Source organism: Moschus berezovskii, chromosome 19, assembly GCF_049115385.1.
Source record: "Moschus berezovskii isolate FMDL1 chromosome 19, NW_MosBer_1.0, whole genome shotgun sequence".
Lineage (NCBI taxonomy): Eukaryota > Metazoa > Chordata > Mammalia > Artiodactyla > Moschidae > Moschus > Moschus berezovskii.
The window spans coordinates 55,539,245-55,563,017 of record NC_142478.1 but is presented as its reverse complement, the minus strand read 5'-3'; the positions used below and the strand labels follow the sequence as shown (position 1 = coordinate 55,563,017).

The 23,773-nt window shown below is 39.5% G+C and overlaps 1 protein-coding gene across 11 annotated transcripts in view; it reads right to left on the bottom strand.

Annotated features, from left to right (window-relative positions):
• Positions 1–23,773, bottom strand: part of MPHOSPH9 (M-phase phosphoprotein 9) — a 60,140-nt gene that overhangs the window by 13,785 nt on the left and 22,582 nt on the right. For 10 of the 11 annotated variants that reach the window (XR_008683025.2, XR_016035334.1, XR_016035336.1 and 7 more), the window contains 8 exons: positions 20,231–20,356; positions 19,595–20,055; positions 19,139–19,294; positions 14,731–14,818; positions 12,528–12,743; positions 8,796–8,843; positions 7,524–7,588; positions 6,043–6,144 (listed from right to left, as the gene is read on the bottom strand). Coding sequence is in view for 6 of the 11 variants with exons in the window: in XM_055404446.2 (XP_055260421.2) it covers positions 6,043–6,144; positions 7,524–7,588; positions 8,796–8,843; positions 12,528–12,743; positions 14,731–14,818; positions 19,139–19,294; positions 19,595–20,055; positions 20,231–20,356 (1,262 nt within the window). In the remaining 5 variants the exon portion in view is untranslated. The remainder of the gene's footprint in view (positions 1–6,042; positions 6,145–7,523; positions 7,589–8,795; positions 8,844–12,527; positions 12,744–14,730; positions 14,819–19,138; positions 19,295–19,594; positions 20,056–20,230; positions 20,357–23,773) is intronic. The other variant, XM_055404447.2, reaches the window with a different exon arrangement.

Here is a 23,773-nt window from a genome sequence, read left to right as displayed (position 1 = left end):
AGACCGCATAGCACAATTTTATCATTGTAGCTAGATGAACTCTATTTGAGGGTTTTCAGTTCCAGCTGAATTGCTCTTCTTGGTCTCGGAAGAACAGGACAAATCTTCCGACAAATCAACGCACAGCTTAAACAAAACATCTAGCTCACACCTAGAAAATTTCATAATTTGTGAATTCCTTGAACTAAATCTAGCCTCCAGATTTGGTGCATTCACGTGCATACAGCTCTGAACACCCCCGCCCAGCCCCTCACCACGCTTCACACCCTTTACGGCCCATTGGAGCTCAGAGCCAGGGGATAAAGGACGGTCCTGCCTCTCCCTCCTAGACCAGGAGAGCTCACAGAATTTTCTGTAAAGACAGAAAAGGCCTTCCATCTGCACAGTCCAATACCGTAGCCATCAGCCACATACACACAGACTCGTGAATGCTTGCAACACAGCTAGATTTAAACAGCTCTGTGGAGAAGGGCCCTGCGGTACTAAACAGTGCCGTTCTAGACCAGGACATTCCTGCCTCCGTTCCTGTGAAGCACAGCCCGTCCGAAGCTCAACCATACTTTGGGAGTTCCTGCCCTCATCCTGAGCACTCTCCCCATGCACATGGGAGCTGCTCCACCTCCCACCAACTACGCAGCTCTCAGAGGATGCTCACTGGATTTTATCACCGTAGAGAAGACAGTCCCCTCAGAAATCAAACCTCCAGGGACTTCCCTAGTGGTCCTGTGGCTAAGACTTTGTGCTCCCAAAGCAGGGGCCCTAGGTTCGATCCCCGCTCAGGGAACTAGATCCCACATGCTGCAACTAAGAGTCTGAATGCTGCAACTAAAACTCCCGCATGCTGCAACTAAAAGACCCAGGGGAGCCAAATAAATATTTTTTTAAAAAGGAACTCAAACCTCCAAGATCCTTCTGACTCCCATACTCAAGCATCTGCATGCACAACACTCTCACCTTAAGGCCCGTGACCCTGAGCCTCCCCCTTCCCTGGGCGTGAGCCCCTCCCGGCTTTACAGCTCCTCTTTACCACCCACCCCCGACCCAGGACACTCTCCTGCTGATCGTTACTCATTGCCTGGAGCCCCTCCTCTGCTCACTTTCTGACACACCTGACTGGCAGCAAGACCTCAGCCTGGATGACTACAATGAGCTCACTTTTCTTCAGTGTCTGTATTTTTACAGCTGAGCTTTGCAGGAAAGAAGCTGCCTGCCTGTGTAGACTGGGGCATCATCAGAGAATCGCTATCTCAAGTGGACGCCCGACACTGGCTGCCAACACATCTTCCTGTAATCAAGGAGCTCCGATTCCCCAAATAAGACTATCTGACACCCTCTCCACTCTCCTCAAACCCCTTGCCCCAGCCTTGACTGTCAGGTGATAACCAACCATCACACTCCAGAGACAAAACAGAAACCAGGAGACAGGAACTCCTGTCTTCCTCTCTGCGTCTTTTCACAACAAAACTTTTTTTTAAAGGGTTGTCTCATCTATTTTCATTTCAATCCCAGTCACTCCTCTTCCCCTCAGTTTTTAAATGAAGAATCATTTCAAACATTTTTAGAAAGTTACAAAGAGTACCATAACAAGCACTGGCCCATAGTTTTAACAAATGCTAACATCTTACCATATATGTTTTTAATTTTAAGACATAAAAAACGTATTTCTTGTTGTTTACATTTTTAAAATTACATAAAGGGCATAATGTACACATCCTTTTAATGCTTTTTCTACTCAACATTCTCTATGAGACATACCCATGTTAATACATATACAAACCTCTACCATTTTAATCATTTACCCACAGTATGCCTGTATCACAAGTTATTTATCCTTTCCCCTGTTGGTGAATGTTTAGTTTTCAATGTACTCCCTTTTCAGCAACACTATAATAAACATACACAAGAACTTCTCTAAGGTAAACATCTATTGTATGTGTGCTCAGGTGCTCAGTTGTATCTGACTCTTTGCAACCCCTTGGACTACAGCTCACCAGGCTCCTCTGCCCATGAAATTTCCAGGCAAGAATACTGGAGTGGGGTGCCATTTCCTACTCCAAATACCTATTAGGTTGGTGAAAAAGCAATTGAGATTTTGCATTGTTGAATCCTGCTATTTGATACTGGAATACCTTCTTAAATGTGGTTATGTTATACATAATTTTAATGTGCATTTTTTTGCTAATGACTAATTACTTGCTGTTTATATTTATTTTAGACTATAGAAATGATGTTAGATGAAAAGCAAATTCAAGTGACTTTTTTTCTTTATTCAAATTCAAAATGGGTTGTAAAGCATCGGAGACAACTTGCAACACCAACAATGCATTGTGCCCAGGAACTGCTAAGGAAAGTACAGTGCAGTGGTGATTCAAGAAGTTTTGAAAAGGAGACAAGAGACTTCAAGATGAGGAGTGCAGTGACCAGCCATTGGAAATTGACAGCAACCAACTGAGAGCCATCATTGAAGCTGATCCTCTTTTAACTACATAAGAAGTTGCCAAAGAATTCAATGTCGTAAGTGAAAGTGAAAGGGCTTCCCTGGTAGTTCAGCTGGTAACGAATCTGCCTCCAGTGCAGGAGACCTGGGTTTGATCCCTGGGTTGGGAAAATCCCCTGGAGAAGGGAATGGCTACTCACTCCAGTATTCTGGCCTGGAAAATTCTGTGAACTGTATAGTCCATGGGGTAGCAAAGAGTTGGACACAACTGAGAGATTTTCACTTTCACTGGCATTTGAAAGCAAATTGGAAAGGTGAAAAAATTCACTGAGTGCCTCATGCTTTCTCTTATTCTACACAACAATGAACCATTTCTCACAGGATTGTGACATGCGACAAAAAGTGGATTTTATACAACCAGTGACGACCAGCTCAGTGGATGGACTGAGAAGCAGCTCCAAAGCACTTCCCAAAGCCAAACTTGCACCAAGAAAAGGTCATGGTCACTGTGTAGTGGTCCGCTGTCCGCCTGATCCACTACAGCTTTCTGAATCCCAGTGAAAACATTATATCTGAGAAGTACGCTCAGAAAATCGTTGAGATGCGCCAAAAACTCAAAGCCTATAGCTGGTACTGGTCAACAGAATATGCCCAATTCTTCTCCAAGACAATGCCCAACCACGTGTAGCACAACCAACACTTCAAAAGTTGAACAAAGCGGGCTAGGAAGTTTTGCCTCATCCACCATATTCACCTGACATCTCACCAACCTACTACCATTTCTTCAACCATCTCCACAACTTTTTGCGAGGAAAATGCTTCCACCACCAGTAGGAGGCAGAAAATGCTTTCCGAGAGTTTGACAAATCCCAAAGCACGGATCTTTACGCTACAGGAATAAACAAACTTCATTCTCGTTGGTAAAAATAAGTTGGTTGTAACGGTCCCTCTTTTGATTAATAACAATGTGTTTGAGCCTAGTTATAATGATTTATCTGGAGGAGGGCATGGCAATCCACTCTAGTATCCTTGCCTAGAGAATCCTATAGACAGAGGAGTGTGGTGGGCTACAGTCCATAGGATCACAGTCGGACATGACTGAAGTGACTGAACATACAATGATTTAAAATTTACAGTCTAAAACTGCAATTACTTTTGTACCAATCTAATAACTAGCATCCTATTTCTTCTGCAACTAGTTTTTTGTTGTTGTTCCATATTATGTTAAGATTAAACCACACTGAGTCTAGTTCAGGAGTGGGCAAATTTTTTCAGTAAACAGCCAGATAATAAATATTTTAGGTGTTCTCAGCCAGATAGACTCAGTCCCAACTACTCACCTTTGCCACTGTAGCACAAAGCAGCTATAGACAGCACATAAGTGAATAAACTTGGATCTGAGCCAATCAAACTTTATTTATGGACACTAAAAACTGAATTTCACATAATTTTCATGTATCATGAAACTTTTGTTTCCCCGAAAAATTAAAAACAAGACTATTCTTTGGTCACAGACCCTACAGAAACAGGCCATAGGCCTGGATTTGGCCAGGGAGCTGTCGCTTGTCAACCCCTGACCTGGCCTGTACATGGCCACGCCGAGCAGTATTATGCATAAATGGATCACGACGCACTGACACGACAGCTGTTGACATCTAGGCTGTTTTCACTCGCTCTTCCTTCAGTGCATTCCCAGCTGGTTTCCGCTCCTATGGCTCCACATAGACGGCTCTCCAGGTCACCAGAAACCCCCAGCTTGCAAATGCAGCGGACGCTCAGTCTTATCTCACTGGTTCTCATGGTACCTGCTTCAGTCTTCCTCCTATTTTCTAGCAGCTATTTCTCAGTTTCCTTTTCCAGCTCCTTCTCTACCCAAAACCAAAACACTGGGGCTCTTCAGAGCTCTGACCTGGACTCAATTCTCACTACACACACCCATCCATCCAACGACTTTAAGCGCCACCTACAAAGACAAAACTCTAGTATTTATAACTCCAGTCTTCTTTCTGCACTCCAAATGCAAATTTATCATCCCCTGCTTGAGTTCCACTTGGAATTCACATGAATCTCACACTAAAATATTCCAGATGGAAATTCTGATTTTGACTCCATGGTCTGCTCTTCCCATCTCTTCCCTGGGTCAATGTGACACCCTTGGCTGTTTAAGACAGAAACAAAGGTTTTACCTGGCCTTATCCGACACCTCCCTTTCTTACCCTCCATCCTCATAACCACGTACTGTGGCTTCTATCTCTGGAATTTTCTCAAATCCTTCCCCTCTACCCATTTCTGTGGCCACAACCCAGCTAATACCATCTCTCTCAAAGTCCTTCAAGAGTCTAATTAGTCTGTTTCTACTCTTTTCCCTTCCTCAAGGTAGGTTCACTGAACAAAATTATAAATCAGGTGACACAATTTTACTACACAAAAAGCCCTTCAAAGGTGCCCAAATGGACTTAGAGTAAAACCCAAACCCTTGACCATGGCTTAGACAGTTATGTACGATGGGAACAGTAAGGCCACACAAGCCTCCTCTGGGTTCTTCAAACATAAAACTAAGCTCTCTCCTTCCTCAGGACTCAGCAAGACCACTGTCTCTGTCTGGAACACTCCCTCCCTTCCACACCTCTCTCCTGAACGACTCCACACACGTCTTACCTCTCTGCTTACATGTCCCCTCCTCAGAAAGGCCTTTCCCACCCCCACCCCCGCCCCGGGCAAACCTTAGTCCTTCCTTTTGTTCAATCTCAAACATCCAACTTTGGTTATTTACATATTTTTTTCTTTAAATAATCCATTATGTCCCACATAAGATAGATTAGCAAAAATTTAGAAAAAGTTTCTCCTTTGACAATTACAACTTAAAAAGGTTAACAACACAATAACAAATTTTTCTGATAAAACGTCAATATTAGGAAATTATAATCTACTCTATTACTCTTTTTTTACATCAAAATCATAATAAAAAACAATTCAAATTATGAAAACACTTACTCTGTAAATGTATCATCAAAATAATGTTCTTAGCTTATAACAAAGCTAATCTGGAAAAACTGAAAAGAAAAATTCACACAACCTAACGCAGATCCATCATCATAAGTTTTTCATTAACACAGGAATGAAATTTATGGAAGTTAAGAGCTACGGCAACTCACTCCAGTATTCTTGCCTGGAAAATCCCACGGACAGATGAGCCTGGTAGGCTACAGTCCATGGGATCTCAAAGAGTTAGACACGACTGAGCAATTGAGCACAAGGGCTAACAGACCTTTTGAGATGTTGTAGTCCAATGTCCTTGCTTTTAGATTGAGGCTGAGCTCCAAAAAAATTAAGTGATCTATCTGAGGTCACACAGCTGGGCAGAGTCAAAAACCAAAAACCATCCCAATTCTCCTCAGTCCCAATCTTCTTCTACTATTTCCTCCTTTTGGCAAATGCTTCTGCATAAGAGTTTTCACAACACCTAACAGTAAAATTCTTTCACACATAAAATCTGTGATGACATTTAACCCTGTCTTCCTCACGATTTAGACAGATGAGTGTCTCAGCTCAATTACAGGCTTTACCTATTACTAGTTTCACAGAGATTAAATGAAGTAACTTACTTGGCATGTGAGGGTCTCATGGGAGTTTTAGAATTATGACGAAGACTTAACATATTTTCATGCTCTACTTGCTTGACTTGAGCTTCAAGTTTTGAAATTGTCCTAATTCAAAAGCAGTAAGATAAATTAAGTACATTTCAACAAGCTTAAAATACAGCTCAACTATAAATTATTTATTTAACAGACATCTCTAGGAAAGGGGTGACAAAAGAGATGCAAATCCATTAAACTTTAAAAAGCTGAACAAAATTAGGGAGAAAAAATAGAAAGGCAAATAGAAAAAAATCTTACAAAGGAGCATTTCATATGCTATAACTAAAGGAAAAGGGAACAACAAATGCATTTAATATAGCAAGTAGAAAAAAGATTAGAAATTTGACTACAGATAAAACAGTACAATTTAAAAATAAAATTCAAATAATCAAACAAATTGCAATTTGCAAATAAACTGCAAAAGATGTTTAACTCTAACATGTACATGACTTGTACAAAATATACACAGGTTAGGCTCTCACAAAAGAGGAAGCAGGTTTGCCATCCAAAGCAGACCTATTATCAAGAACTTGCTTTCTGAACAACTGATCAACTTACAGGCAGCTCATCTAATTTGTGCCATGTTCAGAATAACAGCTTATCTTCAAGTTCACCAACAGAAAATAAGTACTATGGCCAATTATTTTGAGGCTTATCTTTGCATTCTTTCTGTTCTTTTAAAACTTTTGAATATGTCTTTATCTCATCTTTCAAATTTAGATTCTTACCTACTCTGTTGCAGGGAAGGTTTGAGAAAGAAAGCTCTAACAGGGCTGATTGTGTATACCAATCTGATAATAAAACTATCCCTAGAATTGAACGCTTCACAGAAAAGACTTGAGCAGACAAGAAAGCTACACAGTATTTCTGTTCTTTCCAATAAGAAGTCCTTAAGAGTATGGTAAAATCTCTAAATAAGAGACATCATTAATCTTCAAACACAAAAATATATTCTGAAGCCAATTAGAAATATCTAATCATGGCCATAGGGACCATTTACACACTGTGGCTTATGTAATTAAGCAAATCAGATCATGAATACAGTCCCCGAACCTGGTCTTTAAGAAATATATAACCACAAAATTGCTGTGAACGCTGTTTTCTTTTTGGAGCACGAAAATAATTCAGTGAATTAGACTACTTCCTAAAATTCTTTTCAATGACTTAATATCACTTACACTTTACCTATACTAAGAAAATGCATAATGTTTAAGCACATGCACACCTTGCGGGCACAGCCACTGATGTATTCTAATTATTTTAAAATCTTCAGCTAAAATCAAATGTATTTCCAGGTGAAGGGAAGATGAGGATAAAATCTAATCTCAAAGTACTTAAAAATCCTCAAGTAAGGGTTTTCTTTCCCATCACTTTCAATATAGACACATATTTAAGGGCTGAAAGAACAATTAAAGGTTTTTGCTTATTAGTAAGATAATAGATTTTACCTTTTCAAATCAGAAATCTGAGTATGTGCATCAAGCAATTTGTTCTCAGTTATATTTAATGTATCCTATGAAAATAAAGAAAAAATTCAGGTAACTGAAGACAAATATTTAGATGTATTCCTCTTAAGATGAATAATATAAAACTAATCTAAGACTACACCAAAAGAGAACTACAAAGAAAATTATGCAGATACTCAGCAAGTCTGGTGTCAACCAGAGAAAATACACACAACACAAAGGAAAAAATGAAAGAGCAAACACTGGTTTAATCAAATAGCTATGTATAAGTTCCCTTTTTAATAAAAGTGAAGTAAAGTGAAGTCACTCAGTCATGTCTGACTCTTTGCGACCCCATGGACTGTAGCCTACCAGGCTCCTCCATCCATAGGATTTTCCAGGCAAGAATACTGGAGTGGGTTGCCATTTCCTTCTCCAACAGATCTTCCCGACCCAGGGATCGAACCCAGGTCTTCTGTGTTGCAGGCAGATGCTTTACCATCTGAGCCACAAGGGAAGCCCCATCCAAGTACTAACCAGGCCCAACCTTGCTTAGCTTCCGAGATCAGATGAGATTGGTCGTGTTCAGGTTGGTATGGCCGTAGACCCCCTTTTTAATAAATAAAGTCTATTATGCTTTGATTAGAAACAATCAGTGTTAAAATTAACATTTTTAAACACAAACTGACTGAAACCTCAGTAAATGGAAAAACTAAAACCTGTAATGATGAGATTTCAGCTGTAATGACTAGCCCCTGAAACCCCAGACATCCTGGCTACCAAGCTATGCTGGCCTTTTCACTAACCTTGGATAATCACAACCCTGCATTTTATGCAACAGAACTACTTGAAACTCACTTACTCATTGTGGAGTTTCAGTGAATTAGAATTTGTAGATCCCAAACAGAGTTTTAATTATAAGAATTCAAACATAAGTTACTCAACCCCATAAAAAGCTACTGTTTTGCAACACAAAACTTTATATCTAAATAGTATTAATTATGTGCATTTGTATGGTATTTTATACACTTCTAAAATTTTTATCTCATCTCAAATGAAGCAACCATTCAATAAATATCTTTTAAATGAACAAATTTAACAAACTTGTGAGTTCAAGGGCAGATATTTGAAAATAAGGATACTGACACAGGATAAGTCTAGTTCAAATAGCCAGATGGGGACAGAAGGGAAAAAAAAGGGAGACAGTCAGATATGACTTCCAAACTGATGCGTCTGCCCCACAGGAAGTTCAGAACATGAGTCACTGACCATTACCTTTACTCTTTCGTGTTCTTTTCCAAGGGACTCATACTCTCCTAAAAGCTACAAGGAAAAACAAAAGAATTGCATCACAAGATTAAACATTAGAACATCAGCGGAGTCTATAAAAACCTATAAAATCACTGCCCATACTCTTCAAAGATGCTAGTGTAATGAAAGGACAATGTTAACACATTGTTTCAGATTAAAGGCATCTAAAAAAATGAGAAACAAAAAAGGGAAAAAAAGAGCTGAGTGAGGGAATTCCCTGGTGGTTCAGTGGTTAGGCCTCCCATAAGCTGCAGAGTATGGCCAAAAATAAACAGTCACATGTGGCTAGCAGCGATGTTAGAAGGCACAGTTCTATAAAATAGTCTGTGATCTTCAAAGAATTTGAAGGTTATAAAAGAAAAACAAAAACTGAGGAACTGTTCCAGATTAAAGCAGATAAAAGAGATATGACAACTCAATGCAACATGTAGTCTTAGATCTGATTCTGAACAAGGGAAAAGAGATCTGTTATCTCTTTATACCAAAAGTATAACTAAAATTTTGGTATAACTACATTTATAGTATAATTCACAAAAATTGAATGGAGCGTATAAATTAGAGTACTGTACTGGGGGAAACATAGTTTTTTTGAGGCAGAAGCCCAGTTTGTCTCCCTTTGCCTCCCGCTATCCTTTCCTTCTTCACCCCCTCAAAAGACTACTGTACTAATGTTAATTTCCTAATTTTGCTACAGTTATATAAAAGACTTTCTTTGTTCTTAAGAAATATACCACGAAGTATTTAGAGATAAAGGTTATATCTCTAACTTACTCTCAAATAGTTTATGAAAAAAATTTTTTTCAATCATTTAACTACATGTGGACAGAATGATAAAACACATAAGATGTTATTCAGAATCTAGGTGAAGGATATATGGAAATTGTTTATATAATTTTTGCAACTTTCTGTAAGTCTGATGTTATGTTCAAACAAAAAGTACAAGAAATTTTAAAAACCAGGAGCTCATGTACTCACACACACTAAAATTATACTATCAATACATTAAATAAGAATAATATTAACCAAACAATATAAAGTTCTAATAAAATACGGCACAGTGAACAGAGTGTTCATATGCACGCCCTCCTGAAACTTTACTAAAATGACTGTAAAAGAATAAAAAACATAGTGCTTGCTGATATGATATGCTGAAAATGATACTTTACTTCTGTGATTTTCCTCTTAATAACCCCCGGTCTAATGATGAGAAAAACATCAGTCAACTCTCAAGGGACATCCTGCAAAACACCTGCCCAGTCCTCAAAACTGTCAAGGTCATGAAAAAGGAGGAACGTCTGAGAAACTGTCACAGCCAAGAGGAACCTATAGAGATGTGATGGCTAAATGTAACCTGGTCTCCTGGAGGGAGTCCTGGAGCAGAAAAGGAACATTAGGAAGAAAACAAGGAAATCTAAATAAACTGTTGCATTTATTTAGTAATAATGCATCAAAATGTTCATTAATTGTGGCCAAGGTACCATACAAATGCAAGATGCCAAAAAAGGGGAAATGGTGTGGGGCATATGGGGACACTCTACTGTTTCCTCAGTTTTTCTGTAATTCTAACTATTTCTAAAAAATAGAACTTTTTTTTTAATGTAAAGTGGGGCTGTAACTATAAACGTTTTCAGATGTGGAAAGCCTCAAAATTTGTCTCATGCTTCTTTTTCTCAGGAGATGTACACTAGCAAAACAGAATATGTAGAACCTATACAAAATGACAGATGCAGTACAGAAGAGAAGAAAAGACAACTCCCAGAATGATGACAAAGGCAAGCCTTACAAATCTGTGTATCAAACCTCAGAGCAATCAGTTCAAACTGAAGCAAGGATACTAGGGAGGCAGGCAAGGGGAAAGGAAGTGTTATGCATGTTTAAAAAAAAAACAACTAAGCAGATTAAAAATAAGGCAATTACTAAATTAAGGAAAAATATAATAAAAGTTGTATAAGAGAAAGGAAATAAAATCACTGAACACTGCAGCTTAGCTCTGAAAAATATTTATATAGACATAAATACTGAATTCTAATCCACCTATAAATAATATATTGTATTTAAAATCTAAGATACCACTGATCAGAGATCATACTATTTAACCACTGATCAGAAATCATACTATTTAACATTTACTAAAATATTAAGGGGGGCTTCCCTGGTGGTCCAGTGGTTAAGAATCTGCCTTGCAATGCAGGGAACACTGGTTCAATTCCTGGTGCAGGAAGATCCCACGTGCCATGTGGCAGCTAAGCCTGAGTACCACAACTATGGAGCCTGCACTTTGGAGCCCGAGAGCTGCAACAGTTAAACTCGGAACGATGCAAGAAGAGAAGTCACCGCAATGAGATGCCCATGCACCGCAAGTAGAGAGTAGCCCTCACTCTCCACAATTAGACAAAGTCCATGCAGCAGTGAAGACCCAGCACAGTCATAAAATGCTAAGAGGAAAAAACGCTGCCAATTAAAATAAGACACTATAGTGTAAAAATGTATTCCAATTTCAGAGTTGTTCAAACGTAAAAAATAAGCTTCTTAGAATCAATTTAATCACACTGGAAAGAGAGGGACAAATGTTTGGGAGTTAATGGTGTAAGAAAGCTAAACTGTAGTGATCTTGCACAGAAGGAAGTCAATATATAACGTCTGAGACTGGCAGGTAAAAGAAAAGAGAAATGTAAGTTTATTATTTGGAAACAGGGAGCAAAATTTTAGAAGAAATAACTAAAAGGGCTGAAAATGACGACCTCTAGGATAGAAGATTACAAGTTAGGAAGAGGTGGAGAAGACTGCTGTTTCTCATTTGAAATTTGACCATTTAAACCATTCACATGTATTATCTTCATGAAAATAAATGTTAAAAAACAAAGCAGCAAAGATGATAACGATAACCCTGTATACGAGACAGCAAAAGAGACACAGGTGTATAGAACAGTCTTTTGGACTCTGTGGGAGAGGGCGAGGGTGGGATGAATTGAGAGAATGGCATGTATATTATCATATGTGAAATGAATCACCAGTCCAGGTTCGATGAATGAGACAGGATGCTTGGGGCTGGTGCACGGGGATGACCAGGAGGGATGGGATGGGGAGGGAGGTGGGAGGGGGGTTCAAGATGGGGAACACATGTACACCTGGGGCGGATTCATGTCAATGTATGGCAAAACCAACTAATATAATATTGTAAAGTAATTAGCCTCCAGTAAAAAAAAAAAAAGCAGCAAGAATCAAATCTAAAGCTACCAAAAAGAAAATTTCAACAGACAGAAATACTTTTAGATTTTTTATACTGTCACAAAAACTTAAACTGAAAAAACCTGAAACTTAATCCATCTTTAATGTGATACAATTCTAAATTTTAAGTGAAATTAAATCAAAATGAAAAATTATATCAAGTCTCTTCTAAATCTGGTTCATTTTATCTTCCAGACACACAGATGTTGATTTAAGACCACTCAAAAGCTGCCCTGCTAGAGACCGAAAGGCGTGGGAGTGACACCATAGTTCTGAAAGCCCTGACTTCCTGTTTCAAGATAAGACCCAACCGACTCGACCAGAAAGGTATACAGATATTTGCAGCAACAGCAAAGTCATGTAAAGCGAAAAAAAACATGAAATATGTCATAACAGCTTGTAAGACTACAAAACCTGAATCTTCTTTTAGCCAACCACAGAAATGAGTTATCGTTATTTGTCACTTACATCTTGAAACATTTTGTTTTCTTGTTTTAGTCTTGCTTCTTTATCATCTGAGAGTTTGTAAGCATTCTCAAATGCCTCTTCCAAATCCTGAAGTCTAGATTTCAGTCGAATAATGGTATTGTCTTTTTCTTTATTACTTGTTCTCATTTCTTCAATTCGTCCCTGCAGAATTTTGGAGGCACTGCTGGCTGCATTGAAGCGTTCTCTGAAATCACTCTACAAAACACAGACAAGGATAATACGCTGTTTTCAATAATAATAATTTTTTAAAAAAGGTCTCAATAGCAGCTAATAAACTATGGACACTAAAATATAAAAACATATAAATGGAAATGAACACATTTGATATTCGGTTATATCCTAGGAATGGAGACTAGAAAGGATTACCCTACAGAATAATACACAGAAAAGCACTGAGGCATTCTGATTCCAGGACTCACCTATAGACCACTTTAAAGAGGAAAAAATCACCATGACTATCAGGAAACTGATTCTGAGAGCAAAACTGGAATTTTTTGCCACACATTAATATTTATAGGGGGAAAAAAGGCATTTCTTACCATATTGTCTCATCATGAAAAAAAAAGAAAATTCAAAATGCATCTGATCTGTTAATATTCATTCAACAATCATTAATTGCAAATTCACCAGGCACCAGGTTACTAGGGTGCCAGAAATGTAAGATGAACAGACACGTCCCTGACTTCATGAAGTTTATAGTTTGGGAGGTGCATGCATGTGCATGCACGCTCAGTCACTCAGTTGTGTCTGACTCTTTGTGACCCTATAGACTGTAGCCGCCAGGCTGCTCTGTCCATGAGATTTTCCAGGCAAGATACTGAAATGGGTTGCCATTTCCTCCTCTGGGGATCTTCCTGACCCAGGGGATCGAACCACATCTCCTGCATTGGCAGGCAAATTCCTTACCACTGAGCCAAATGGGAAGCCACAGTTTAGGAGGAGAAAAAGATAACTAAATAAACATCAAACACACAGAAACAATGGCTAGAATATAACTGGCATTTTCCAGCAGAACAATGTTTGTAAAGTTACACACAGAAAAACAAGTTACTTAAGAGGAAACGGTTAAGCACTCCTACTTATATATCTAAGAAAACTGAAAATCAGTTCAGTTCAGTTCAGTCGCTCAGTCGTGTCCGACTCTCCGCGACCCCATGAATCACAGCACGCCAGGCCTCCCTGTCCATCACCAACTCCCGGAGTACACTCAAACTCATGTCCACAGAGTCGGTGATGCCATCCAGCCATCTCATTCTCCGTCGTCCCCTTCTCCTCCCGCCCCCAACCTTTCCCAGCATCAGAGTCTTTTCCAGTGAGTCAACTCGTCTCATGAGGTGGCCAAAGTATTGGAGTTTCAGCTTTAGCATCAGTCCCTCCAATGTACATCCAGGATTGATCTCCTTTAGAATGGACTGGTTGGATCTCCTTGCAGTATAAGGGACTCTCAAGAGTCTTCAAAACTGAAAATATGTCCATATAAAATCTTGTATACACATGTTCACAGCACTATCATTTATAATAGCCAAAAAGTGAAAACAACCCACCTATCACTGATAAATAGATAAATAAAATGTGGCAGTGCCATACCACAGAGTACTACTCAGCTATGAAAGAGTGACATACTGGCCCACGCTACCCTACAGACAAACCTTGAAACCTGATGCTAAGTGAAAGCAGCCAGACACACAAGGTCACATATAATGTGATTTCATCTACACAAAATACCAGAATAGATAAACTCATAGAAACAGAAAGCAGAATAGTGGCTGCTTATGGCTGAAAAGCGTGTGTATGTGAATGGTGGGGATGGCTAAAATTAGGGGTTTGGGATTTCTTTTTAAGGCAGAAAAAACTTCTAAAATTAATTATGGTGATAGTTGCATAAATCTGTGAATATACTAAAAACCACTGAATTGTACACTTTAAAACATGAGTTTTATAATATCCAAATTATATCCCAATCAAAAAATAAAAATTTTAAAGGGTAAAATTTGTAATTATTATACGAAGCCAACAGCCTTCAAAATGGAATCTTAACAAGAAATCCTAAAGGAGAAGACAAACAACATATAATGCTTTTATAAAAATATTCACTTGTCTCTAAAGTTCAATTAATAAAAAAGTTTACATTTTTAAACATTTAGCCACTAGAACAACAACAAAAAATACCATACTTACTTACCACTTCTCTTTCCAGTAAGTTATTCTTATTTTCAAGTGTTCTTACACGACTAGTAGCTTCATTCAGAGCACTCTCTAACCGGCCACATCTAAAAAAACATATATTGAAACAAAACAATCAAAAGCAATATCCTTTTCTTAAAAGTGTTATAAAAATCTGATTCTCTAATATATTACATAAAACAAATTTTCCAGTGTTAGCCAAGACTAAGGATGCCATTTTAGTAAAATATATCCCAATGAACCTGATATTATAGCATTCAGGGAATATTAAAAATGATATGAAAAAATCTCTAAGAATTATTAGGTAAAAAAAAGCAAGACATGAGCAGATTTTTGTATATTCAGATTCACAGCAGCATAATTCACAATAGCCAAAAGATGGAAGCAATTTAAGTGTCCACTAAGGGATGAATGAAACTGCAGTACTTTGGCCACCTCATGCGACGAGTTGACTCACTGGAAAAGACTCTGATGCTGGGAAAGGTTGGGGGCGGGAGGAGAAGGGGACGACGGAGAATGAGATGGCTGGATGGCATCACCGACTCTGTGGACATGAGTTTGAGTGTACTCCAGGAGTTGGTGATGGACAGGGAAGCATGGCGTGCTGTGATTCATGGGGTCGCGGAGAGTCGGACACAACTGAGCGACTGAACTGAACTGAAGGGATGAATGGATATAAACAAAAGGCAGTGTGTGTGTGTGTGTCTGTGTGCGTACATGCAATGAAGTATTATTCAGGCTTAAAAAGGAAGGAAAACGGACACATGCTAGAACATGGATGAATCTCAAGGACACAGTATGCTGAGTGAAATAAACCAGACACAAAAGGACAAATACTGTGATTCCATTTATACAAGGTACCCAGAAGCATCAAATTAATAGAGACAAAGTAGAATGATGGTTGCTGGGCTGGAGGGAGGGGGTCATGGGGAGTTATTGTGTAACTCCAATACTTTGGCCTGACAGATTTTCAGGTTAAAACAAGTTCTGGAAATGGATACTGGTGATGGCAGCACAACAATGGGAAGGCACAAAGCCAGTGAACTGTACACTTAACATGCAACATATAGATGACTGTGTAAAACAGCTTGATCTGTCATGAAAAAAATTTATATACGCACATACATTTTGATTTCTAAAAGGATGTAAAAAATTAAGTCTAGGATGTGAGAACAGAAGATGGGTTAGAAAGACTTCATATTATATCCTTCTATGTTATTTCAAATTAGCATGAATGTCATTATTCTTATAATGAAGGACATTCTTTGTAAAGCTAATTATCATAGGACCTAAAGATAACAAAATACACAGAAGAATTCGGTTACCATTTTGACTCTGTTTAATGATGTATTGTGAATAACAGCTAGCATTTATTGGGCACTGGCTACATACCGAGTCTATGTTAAGCACTTTGCATTCATCCTCACAATCCTGTGAGGCAGGACTGCCATCATTCCCACTTTACAAATGTGAATACAGAGACAGAGAAGTCAAGTTCCTCCTGAGACACACTAGGATTCCGAGCAAGGCAGTCTAGCTCCAGAGTTCAGGTTCCTATCCACTATGCATCGATAACCTCAGATATGCAAATGACACCACCCTAAATGACAGAAAGCAAAGATGAACTAAAGAGCCTCTTGATGAAGGTGAAAGAGGAGAGTGAAAAAGCTGGCTTAAAACTTAACATTCAAAAAACCAGACCATGGCATCCAGTCCCATCACTTCATGGCAAATAGATGGGGAAACAATGGAAACAGTGATAGACTTTATTTTCTTGGGCTTCAAAATCACTGCAGATGGCGACTGCAGGCATTAAGTAAAAAGATGCTTGCTCCTTGGAAGAAAAACTATGACAAACCTAGAAAACCTATTAAAAAACAAAGACATTACTTTGCCAACAAAGGTCCATCTAGACAAAGCTATCATTTTTCCAGTAGTCATGTACGGATGTAAGAGTTGGACTATTAGGAAAGCTGAAGGCCAAGAATTGATGTTTTTGAACTGTGGTGTTGGATAAGACAGCAAGGAAATCAACCAGTCAATCCTAAAGGAAATAAATCCTGAGTATTCATTGGAAGGACTGATGCTGAAGCTGAAACTCCAATACTTTGGCCACCTGATACGAAGAGCTGACTTACTGGAAAAGACCTTGATGTGGGGAAAGACTGAGGCAGGAGGAGAAGGCAGGTGACAGAGAATGAGATGGTTGGATGGCATCACTGACTCAATGGACATGAGTCTGAGCAAACTCCAGGAGATAGTGAAGGACAAGGAAGCCTGGCGTGCTGCAGTCCATGGGGTCGCAAAGAGTCGACACAACTGAGCAACTGAACAACAAAAGCATCAAAGCCTTGCAGAAATGAAATACTGATAAAACTGTTGATGAAACAGTCAAATAATAATACAGTTCACTGAATAGTCAACTGTAGGTGTGCTGTTATTTTTCTGTTTTAATTACCACACTGATTCTGGTATGCCAAAGATCTCACCCCCTAAGCTACAACTGTGTGACAGGTGTTAATGGCCCCAACTGGAGCTCCCAATTTGCAATTTTAAAGTCTGAAAGAAACTGCTACGTACACTGCCAACATAATTATTAGTTTTTGTCTTAGGTAACTGATTTCTCTCTGAATAACCTCAGGCCAAACCAAATCCTCTGGGGGTAGTGGAAGGGGACAAAAATGCATTGCTCTTCATTTGCATGTTACAGGCACATTGACTCCAGTGCGTAGACTGCTGTTGTTATTAACATTTTCATTTATTTAAGACACTGACTTCCAGTCTGCTCCTCCATTCTCTCATGACTCTGAGGGGTTCCAGAAATAAAAATATTTTAACTAGTTCCCCTTTACTTTGTGCCTTCTTTGGCACCTTTTCTTTGACCTAATAAGGCCTACTGGTCGCTTCTGTCAGGCTTCTGATTTCCAACAGGAAGTACCTGTGGTCATCTATGCCTTCCTAAAAAAAAAAAAAAAACCCCACACACAAGAACCAACTTCCCTAGCCTGCTATCTACTCTTTTCATCCTAGAAAACCTAAAACTAGCTTTTTCTTTTTCCTTGCTCTTTTCAAACTACTTCTCTCTGCCACTGGACCCCATCACCACCACCAACAGCAAAATGGAAGCAATAGAAATGACCAGGATGGAGTAAGACAGCATGTTAACTACCACAGCAACCACACACGGGTATAAAAGCTAGTTTTACTCGATTCTGCACATTAGACTGCTAACTGCACCACAAGATTTCAGCTCCCTCATAATTATTCTCAAGGAATTTTGTCTTCTTTGCCCTCTAAAGAAGGATTATTTGCTGTTATCTAGACCCTACCAGTTTTCTTTCCTTTTTTAAAAAATAATTTTATTTATTTGTTTTTGGCTGTGCTGGGTCTTTGTTGCTGTGTGGGTTTTCCTCTAGTTATAACAATCAGTGGCTACTCTCCGGTTTCAAAGCACAGGCTCTAGGCACAAGGGCTTCAGTAGTTGCAGCTCCTGGGCTCTAGAGCACAGGATCAATAGTTGTGGCTTATGGCTTTGTTGCTCCTCAGCATGTGGGATCTTCCTGGATTAGGGATCGCGCCTGTTGTCTTCTGCATTGGCAGGTGGGTTCTTTACCACTGAGCCACCAGGGAAGCCACCCTTCAGTTTCCAATCTGTTTATTTCATTTGTAAAGTATGTTGCAAGATATGCTGTTATTAATACTGCTGCTGCTGCTGCTGCTAAGTCACTTCAGTCATGTCCGACTCTGTGTGACCCCATAGACAGAAGCCCACCAGGCTACCCCCGTCCCTCGGATTCTCCAGGCAAGAACACTGGAGTGGGTTGCCATTTCCTTCTCCAATGTGTGAAAGTGAAAAGTGAAAGTGAAGTCGCTCAGTCGTGTCCGACCCTTAGCGACCCCACGGACTGCAGCCTACCAGGCTCCTCCATCCATGGGATTTTCTAGGCAATACTAGTATCTCTAAACTAAGTGGAAAGCTGTTCTTAATATAAGACCATGCTCCCGTGTGCCTATGTTTTTTTAATGAGAATTATTTCCACAGGTGCATGAGTGGCTGGGTTAAAGCTATGCATATCTGGGTAAGAAAAAAGGACATCGGCCACAGACTTATTAGGAAATAAGTACACAGGACAAAACGACATTCCTTGACATATACAAAATCTGCTCAACTGCCTCAGTACTTTGCCCATATGAAACAAATGTCCTCATCAATTTTCAGTATTTTGTAAGAGGATGGCTCAAATCTTTTAAAATAATGACTTAGGCAAACATGTTTCTCTGAAAATTTTCAAATCGAAATTACGTGCTTTCAAAGTGTTTTATCATCACAATATATTATGTTTTGGGTAATATAATATATCCAAATTGGAGAAATACTAACTTTACAGTTAAATTACAAGTTTTACCTGTCTACAAGAATTTGATTGGTTTTCTTCCAGTCTTCAGCTGCAGAAATTTCTTTTTCCTCCAGTTTCTGTTTCAAACTATTTATTTCTGATTCATAGTAAGCTCGAAGGTCTGCTATGTGTCGAGCATGTTTTTCCTTCAGGTTCTGCCTAATCCTGTTGGTGAGAGGAAAAAATATTTAGAAAGCATCTCCTCACTCTCTCAATAGGAAAAAACAACACAATCATTCTCATAATCAAAAATATAGCCTTTTCCCTTTATACACCTATAGAAAACACGAAATTAATCCACAAGTTGACAGCTATTAATAATAAAGCAAAAAAAGATTATTTTTTAGACAGTCTACCTTAATTATTTTAATGTATTACTGAAGTTCAATAAAAACCATTTTCATCATTTAAGCAGACATGAGAGAACATCTATTAACATTACAAGCCATTCCCAGAAGTACATACTTAGACAATACCACAGGATCCTCCAGGGAAGTCAGTGAAATGCATTCTGGGACACCATTGGCTGTATCTGGAAGCTGGGACTGACTGACTGAGACAGGCGGTCCCAGGACAGGGCTTTCTTCATCTACAGTGCTGACTGAGATGTCGTTACTACCAACGGTACATACTGAAGGAAACGTGGAACTGCTCCTACTCTCATTTCGGAATGCATGACTTTTCCAAGAGTCCACTGGCGAAACTTTTGCATCTGTCGGATACTTTGGGAAACCAGATAACTGAGAAGTGATATGACTTGCTTGTGAAAACAAGTCTATGTCAGAGTGACTAGAAAGACTACGTTCTAGAACAGAGTCAGGTGAAAAAGATATTCTGTCATCAAGTGCATTCAAAAAGCCATGTGGTTGAATCCCTGAAATCTGCTGATTTGGTTTCATGTGTAATGTTGGGTCCAGAGTCAGTACCTAGAAATAAGACAGAGAACAGTAAGCTTTTGCTCTCTCCATGCAGGTTTTTTTGTTTGTTTGTTTGTTTGTTTAAGTGAGTAGGCTTTAGATCACCTAGGGAAAAGAAGCTCAAGATGCGAGTTAAAGTCATGAAGCATCTTTTATTTTCACTCAGCAGTGCTGACAACTTTACCTCTGGCGGGTGACTTGGGTTGGAAGCAGAAGTGAGATTCCTCTCAGGTAACTGCTTGTTTTCCCTTTGTTTTTTATGATAAATATCCGTCAGTGATGGTGGCTTCATCTCATTACTAGTATTAGACTTAAAGATATGAAACAAAATTATTCAAATATTATCAATGATGAAAAAAGTTTACTTTCCTGATATCAAGATCAGCATCATAAAAAGGTTCTTTGAAAAATTTAAAATAAACCAAGATGCTAGACCATCAGATTTATAATAAGAGTTTGGAAGTCATTCCCCATTACCTGTTACCTCAGGAAAAAATTTTCGTCTTTTCTAACCATAAATATTAATGGGATAATTTAAACCTAAGATATTTAAAACCCTAAGAACACTTTCAAAGAATAAAATCCATGGTAATCTCCTTACTTAAAATGAGAACCAAGTTCTGAATAAAAGACTTCATAATGAGTGAATGAAGCGGGACAAGAAAACTTCCAGCCAGATTAATTTCCTGTGACTTGAAGGGACAGGTGTCAAGGGTGGAGTTGCCTAGCTCTGTAGTTACATTCGTGTTTAAGAGTTGGTAGTCCCTGGTGCCTCAGATGGTAAAGAATCCACCTGCAATGTGGGAAACCTGGGTTTGATCCCTGGGTTGGGAAGATCCCCTGGAGGAGGGCATGGCAACCCACTCCAGGAGTCCTGCCTGGAGAATCTCCACGGACAGAGGAGCCTGGCGGGTTATAGTCTATGAGGTCGCAAAGAGTCAGACACAACTGAGCGACTAAGCACAGCACACCACAGACAACAAGAACTGTTAAGAAAGAAGTTACCCAGTGAAAATAAGACCTCCTTTCAGTTCAGTTCAGTTCAGTCGCTCAGTCGTGTCCGACTCTTTGCGACCCCATGAATCACAGTACGCCAGGCCTCCCTGTCCATCACCAACTCCCGGAGCTCACTCAAACACATGTCCATCGAGTCGGTGATGCCATCCAGCCATCTCATTCTCTGTCGTCCCCGTCTCCTCCCACACCCAATCCCTCCCAGCATCAGACTCTTTTCCAGTGAGTCAACTTGTCGCATGAGGTGGCCAAAGTATTGGAGTTTCAGATTTAGCATCAGTCCTTCAGTTCAGTTCAGTCGCTCAGTCGTGTCCGACTCTCTGCGACCCCATGAATCACAGCACGTCAGGCCTCCCTGTCCATCACCAACTCCCGGAGTTCACTCAAACTCATGTCCACAGAGTCGGTGATGCCATCCAGCCATCTCATTCTCTGTCATCCCCTTCTCCTCCCGCCCCCAACCTTTCCTAGCATCAGACTCTTTTCCAGTAAGTCAACTCGTCGCATGAGGTGGCCAATTAGTTATAAAAGTAGGAAGATACAATCCTCACTGCCACAACTGAAATCAGGGCTTTGCTACGCTGCAAGTGTTACAAAGAGGCCTCAGCTCAAAATAGTGACACACTGGGCCTAACTTATCTCAAGATGGGACTTATTGTAGGTCATGACAGGGTACCATTTAACTCTGGGCCTCAAATTTAAACTTTGGACATTCTCTCAAATGATACTACAGATTCAGTGAGAGATACATTGAAAGCACTGAAAGAACACATTCGTCATACAGCTTTAAAGTTTTAAACTGTCCCATTTTCAGATACTACAAAGACTGCCAATCACCATGAATTAATATTTTTTAATAAACCCTTAACTAGCTTGTGAAAAAGACAATTATACTTTGTGTGTGTGCATTAAAGGCATCAATTTGTTAAATGTAAACATTTAAAATTAATGACTTCTGTAACCCCACTTTGAAATTTTACACTTATATACCTACAACCTAGAAGCATTTTCAAGTGCTGAAGCCTACATTGAGCAGCAGTTCTTTGGCTCTGGCTATAACCTGAGGTATCCTACCCCAGGGGACTGGGTGAAGAGTTACAACTATTCTATTTAGAGCTCATAGTAATATAAAGTGACTTTTTTCACCTTGGAATGGGTGAAGGGATGGATGGACGGAGAGATGGGTAAGTGAAAGAACGGATCAAAAACAGCATATTAGAGAAACACTCGGAAAGTAGCCCTATATTGGGACTTCCCTGGTGGCTCAGTGGTAAAGAATCTGCCTGTCGATGCAGGAAACATGGGTTCAATCCCTGGGTTGGGAAGATCCCCTCGAGAAGGAAATGGCAATCCACTTCAGTATTCTCACCTGTAAAATCCCATGGACAGAGGAGCCTGACAGGCTATTGTCCACGGGGTCACAAAGAGTCAGACATGACTGAGCACACACAGCCCTATATGAGGGACTGCTTCTTTTTTTGCCATGCCACAAGGCTTGTGGGATCTTAGTTCCCCAACCAGGGATTGAACCAAGGTCCTCAGGAGTAAGAGCACAGAGTCCCAACCAATGGAACACCAGGGAACTCCCTTTTCACTACTTTTATGATTTCTCTTGTCATATTTTAACATCTCTGAACAGAGGATGCCTCTTATAATTAATGGTATCCTACAAATGCCTTTGGTCAAGTAGTAGCTGTGACACAATTGTCACTGGCTGCTCATATGCAAATAAAAAAGCCATCAAAATTGGCCGAACAGGTGTCAGCAGCTTGGAAGAAAATCCTAGTGGCTTGAACCTGTGCTGGAATCCCTGAGAACTAATATTTAAGGGACAGTGAATCAGCTGCTTAAGCAACATTCCCCATCTGAAGGTCAAATACAGGTCAGTCCTACATAACTACTAAGCCAGGTGAAAACTCAGCACCAAAGCTTTTCATCTCTTTTAAAGAAATGTAAAGTCACCAATGCTCTTGGTGGCCCAAGGGAAATGGAGTATGGGAAACACAGAAACTAGCACTGACCTAAGACAAGAGTATGAAGAGTTAAGCCCCTGAAGGTAGACGCTGCAACCAACTTACTTCACTTATATTTTTCATTAAGTATGTATGAGAAATAGATGATAAAAATGTTTAAGTCTATAAAATATAAATTCTAAGTGATAAGAGAGCATTGCATCAGTCTAATTGATGAATTTTTTTCTTGGTAGAATAGGAAGCAGGAAGTCTTAAAACTGATGGGAACTTTATATTTTGAGTCAACAAAACAGAGTGTTCATTTACAGATGTTGCAGATCAAGAAAACACACACAGTGAGCCTATAATTGAAAAGCCCACTGAGTCTCCCAGACCCCTCAATCTCACTTCCCCAGCCCTTTGTGTTTATCTGTCTCTTTTACTCCTTTCCTGAAGGATAGAGTGCTGGTTTCCACCTTCTCTGGGACTCAGATGTCCACAAATCTGCTGGCCCCATGTTGTCCGTCCATCTACGCCTGTCACTTGTGTTTACAGCTCTCCTGTTTACTTTAATTGTATCTCTCCTTTCCTCCAACCTATTTTCTCATCCCCTGATCTAAGCACAGGAGAGAGAGAGATATATCGATATACACATACTGGATATTTTTATTTCTTTGCTCTGAAGTCAATAAAATATTTACATTTCTTGCTCAAGAAAATCAATACAGTAACTTATGACAAAATGGATCATTGGGAGGTTA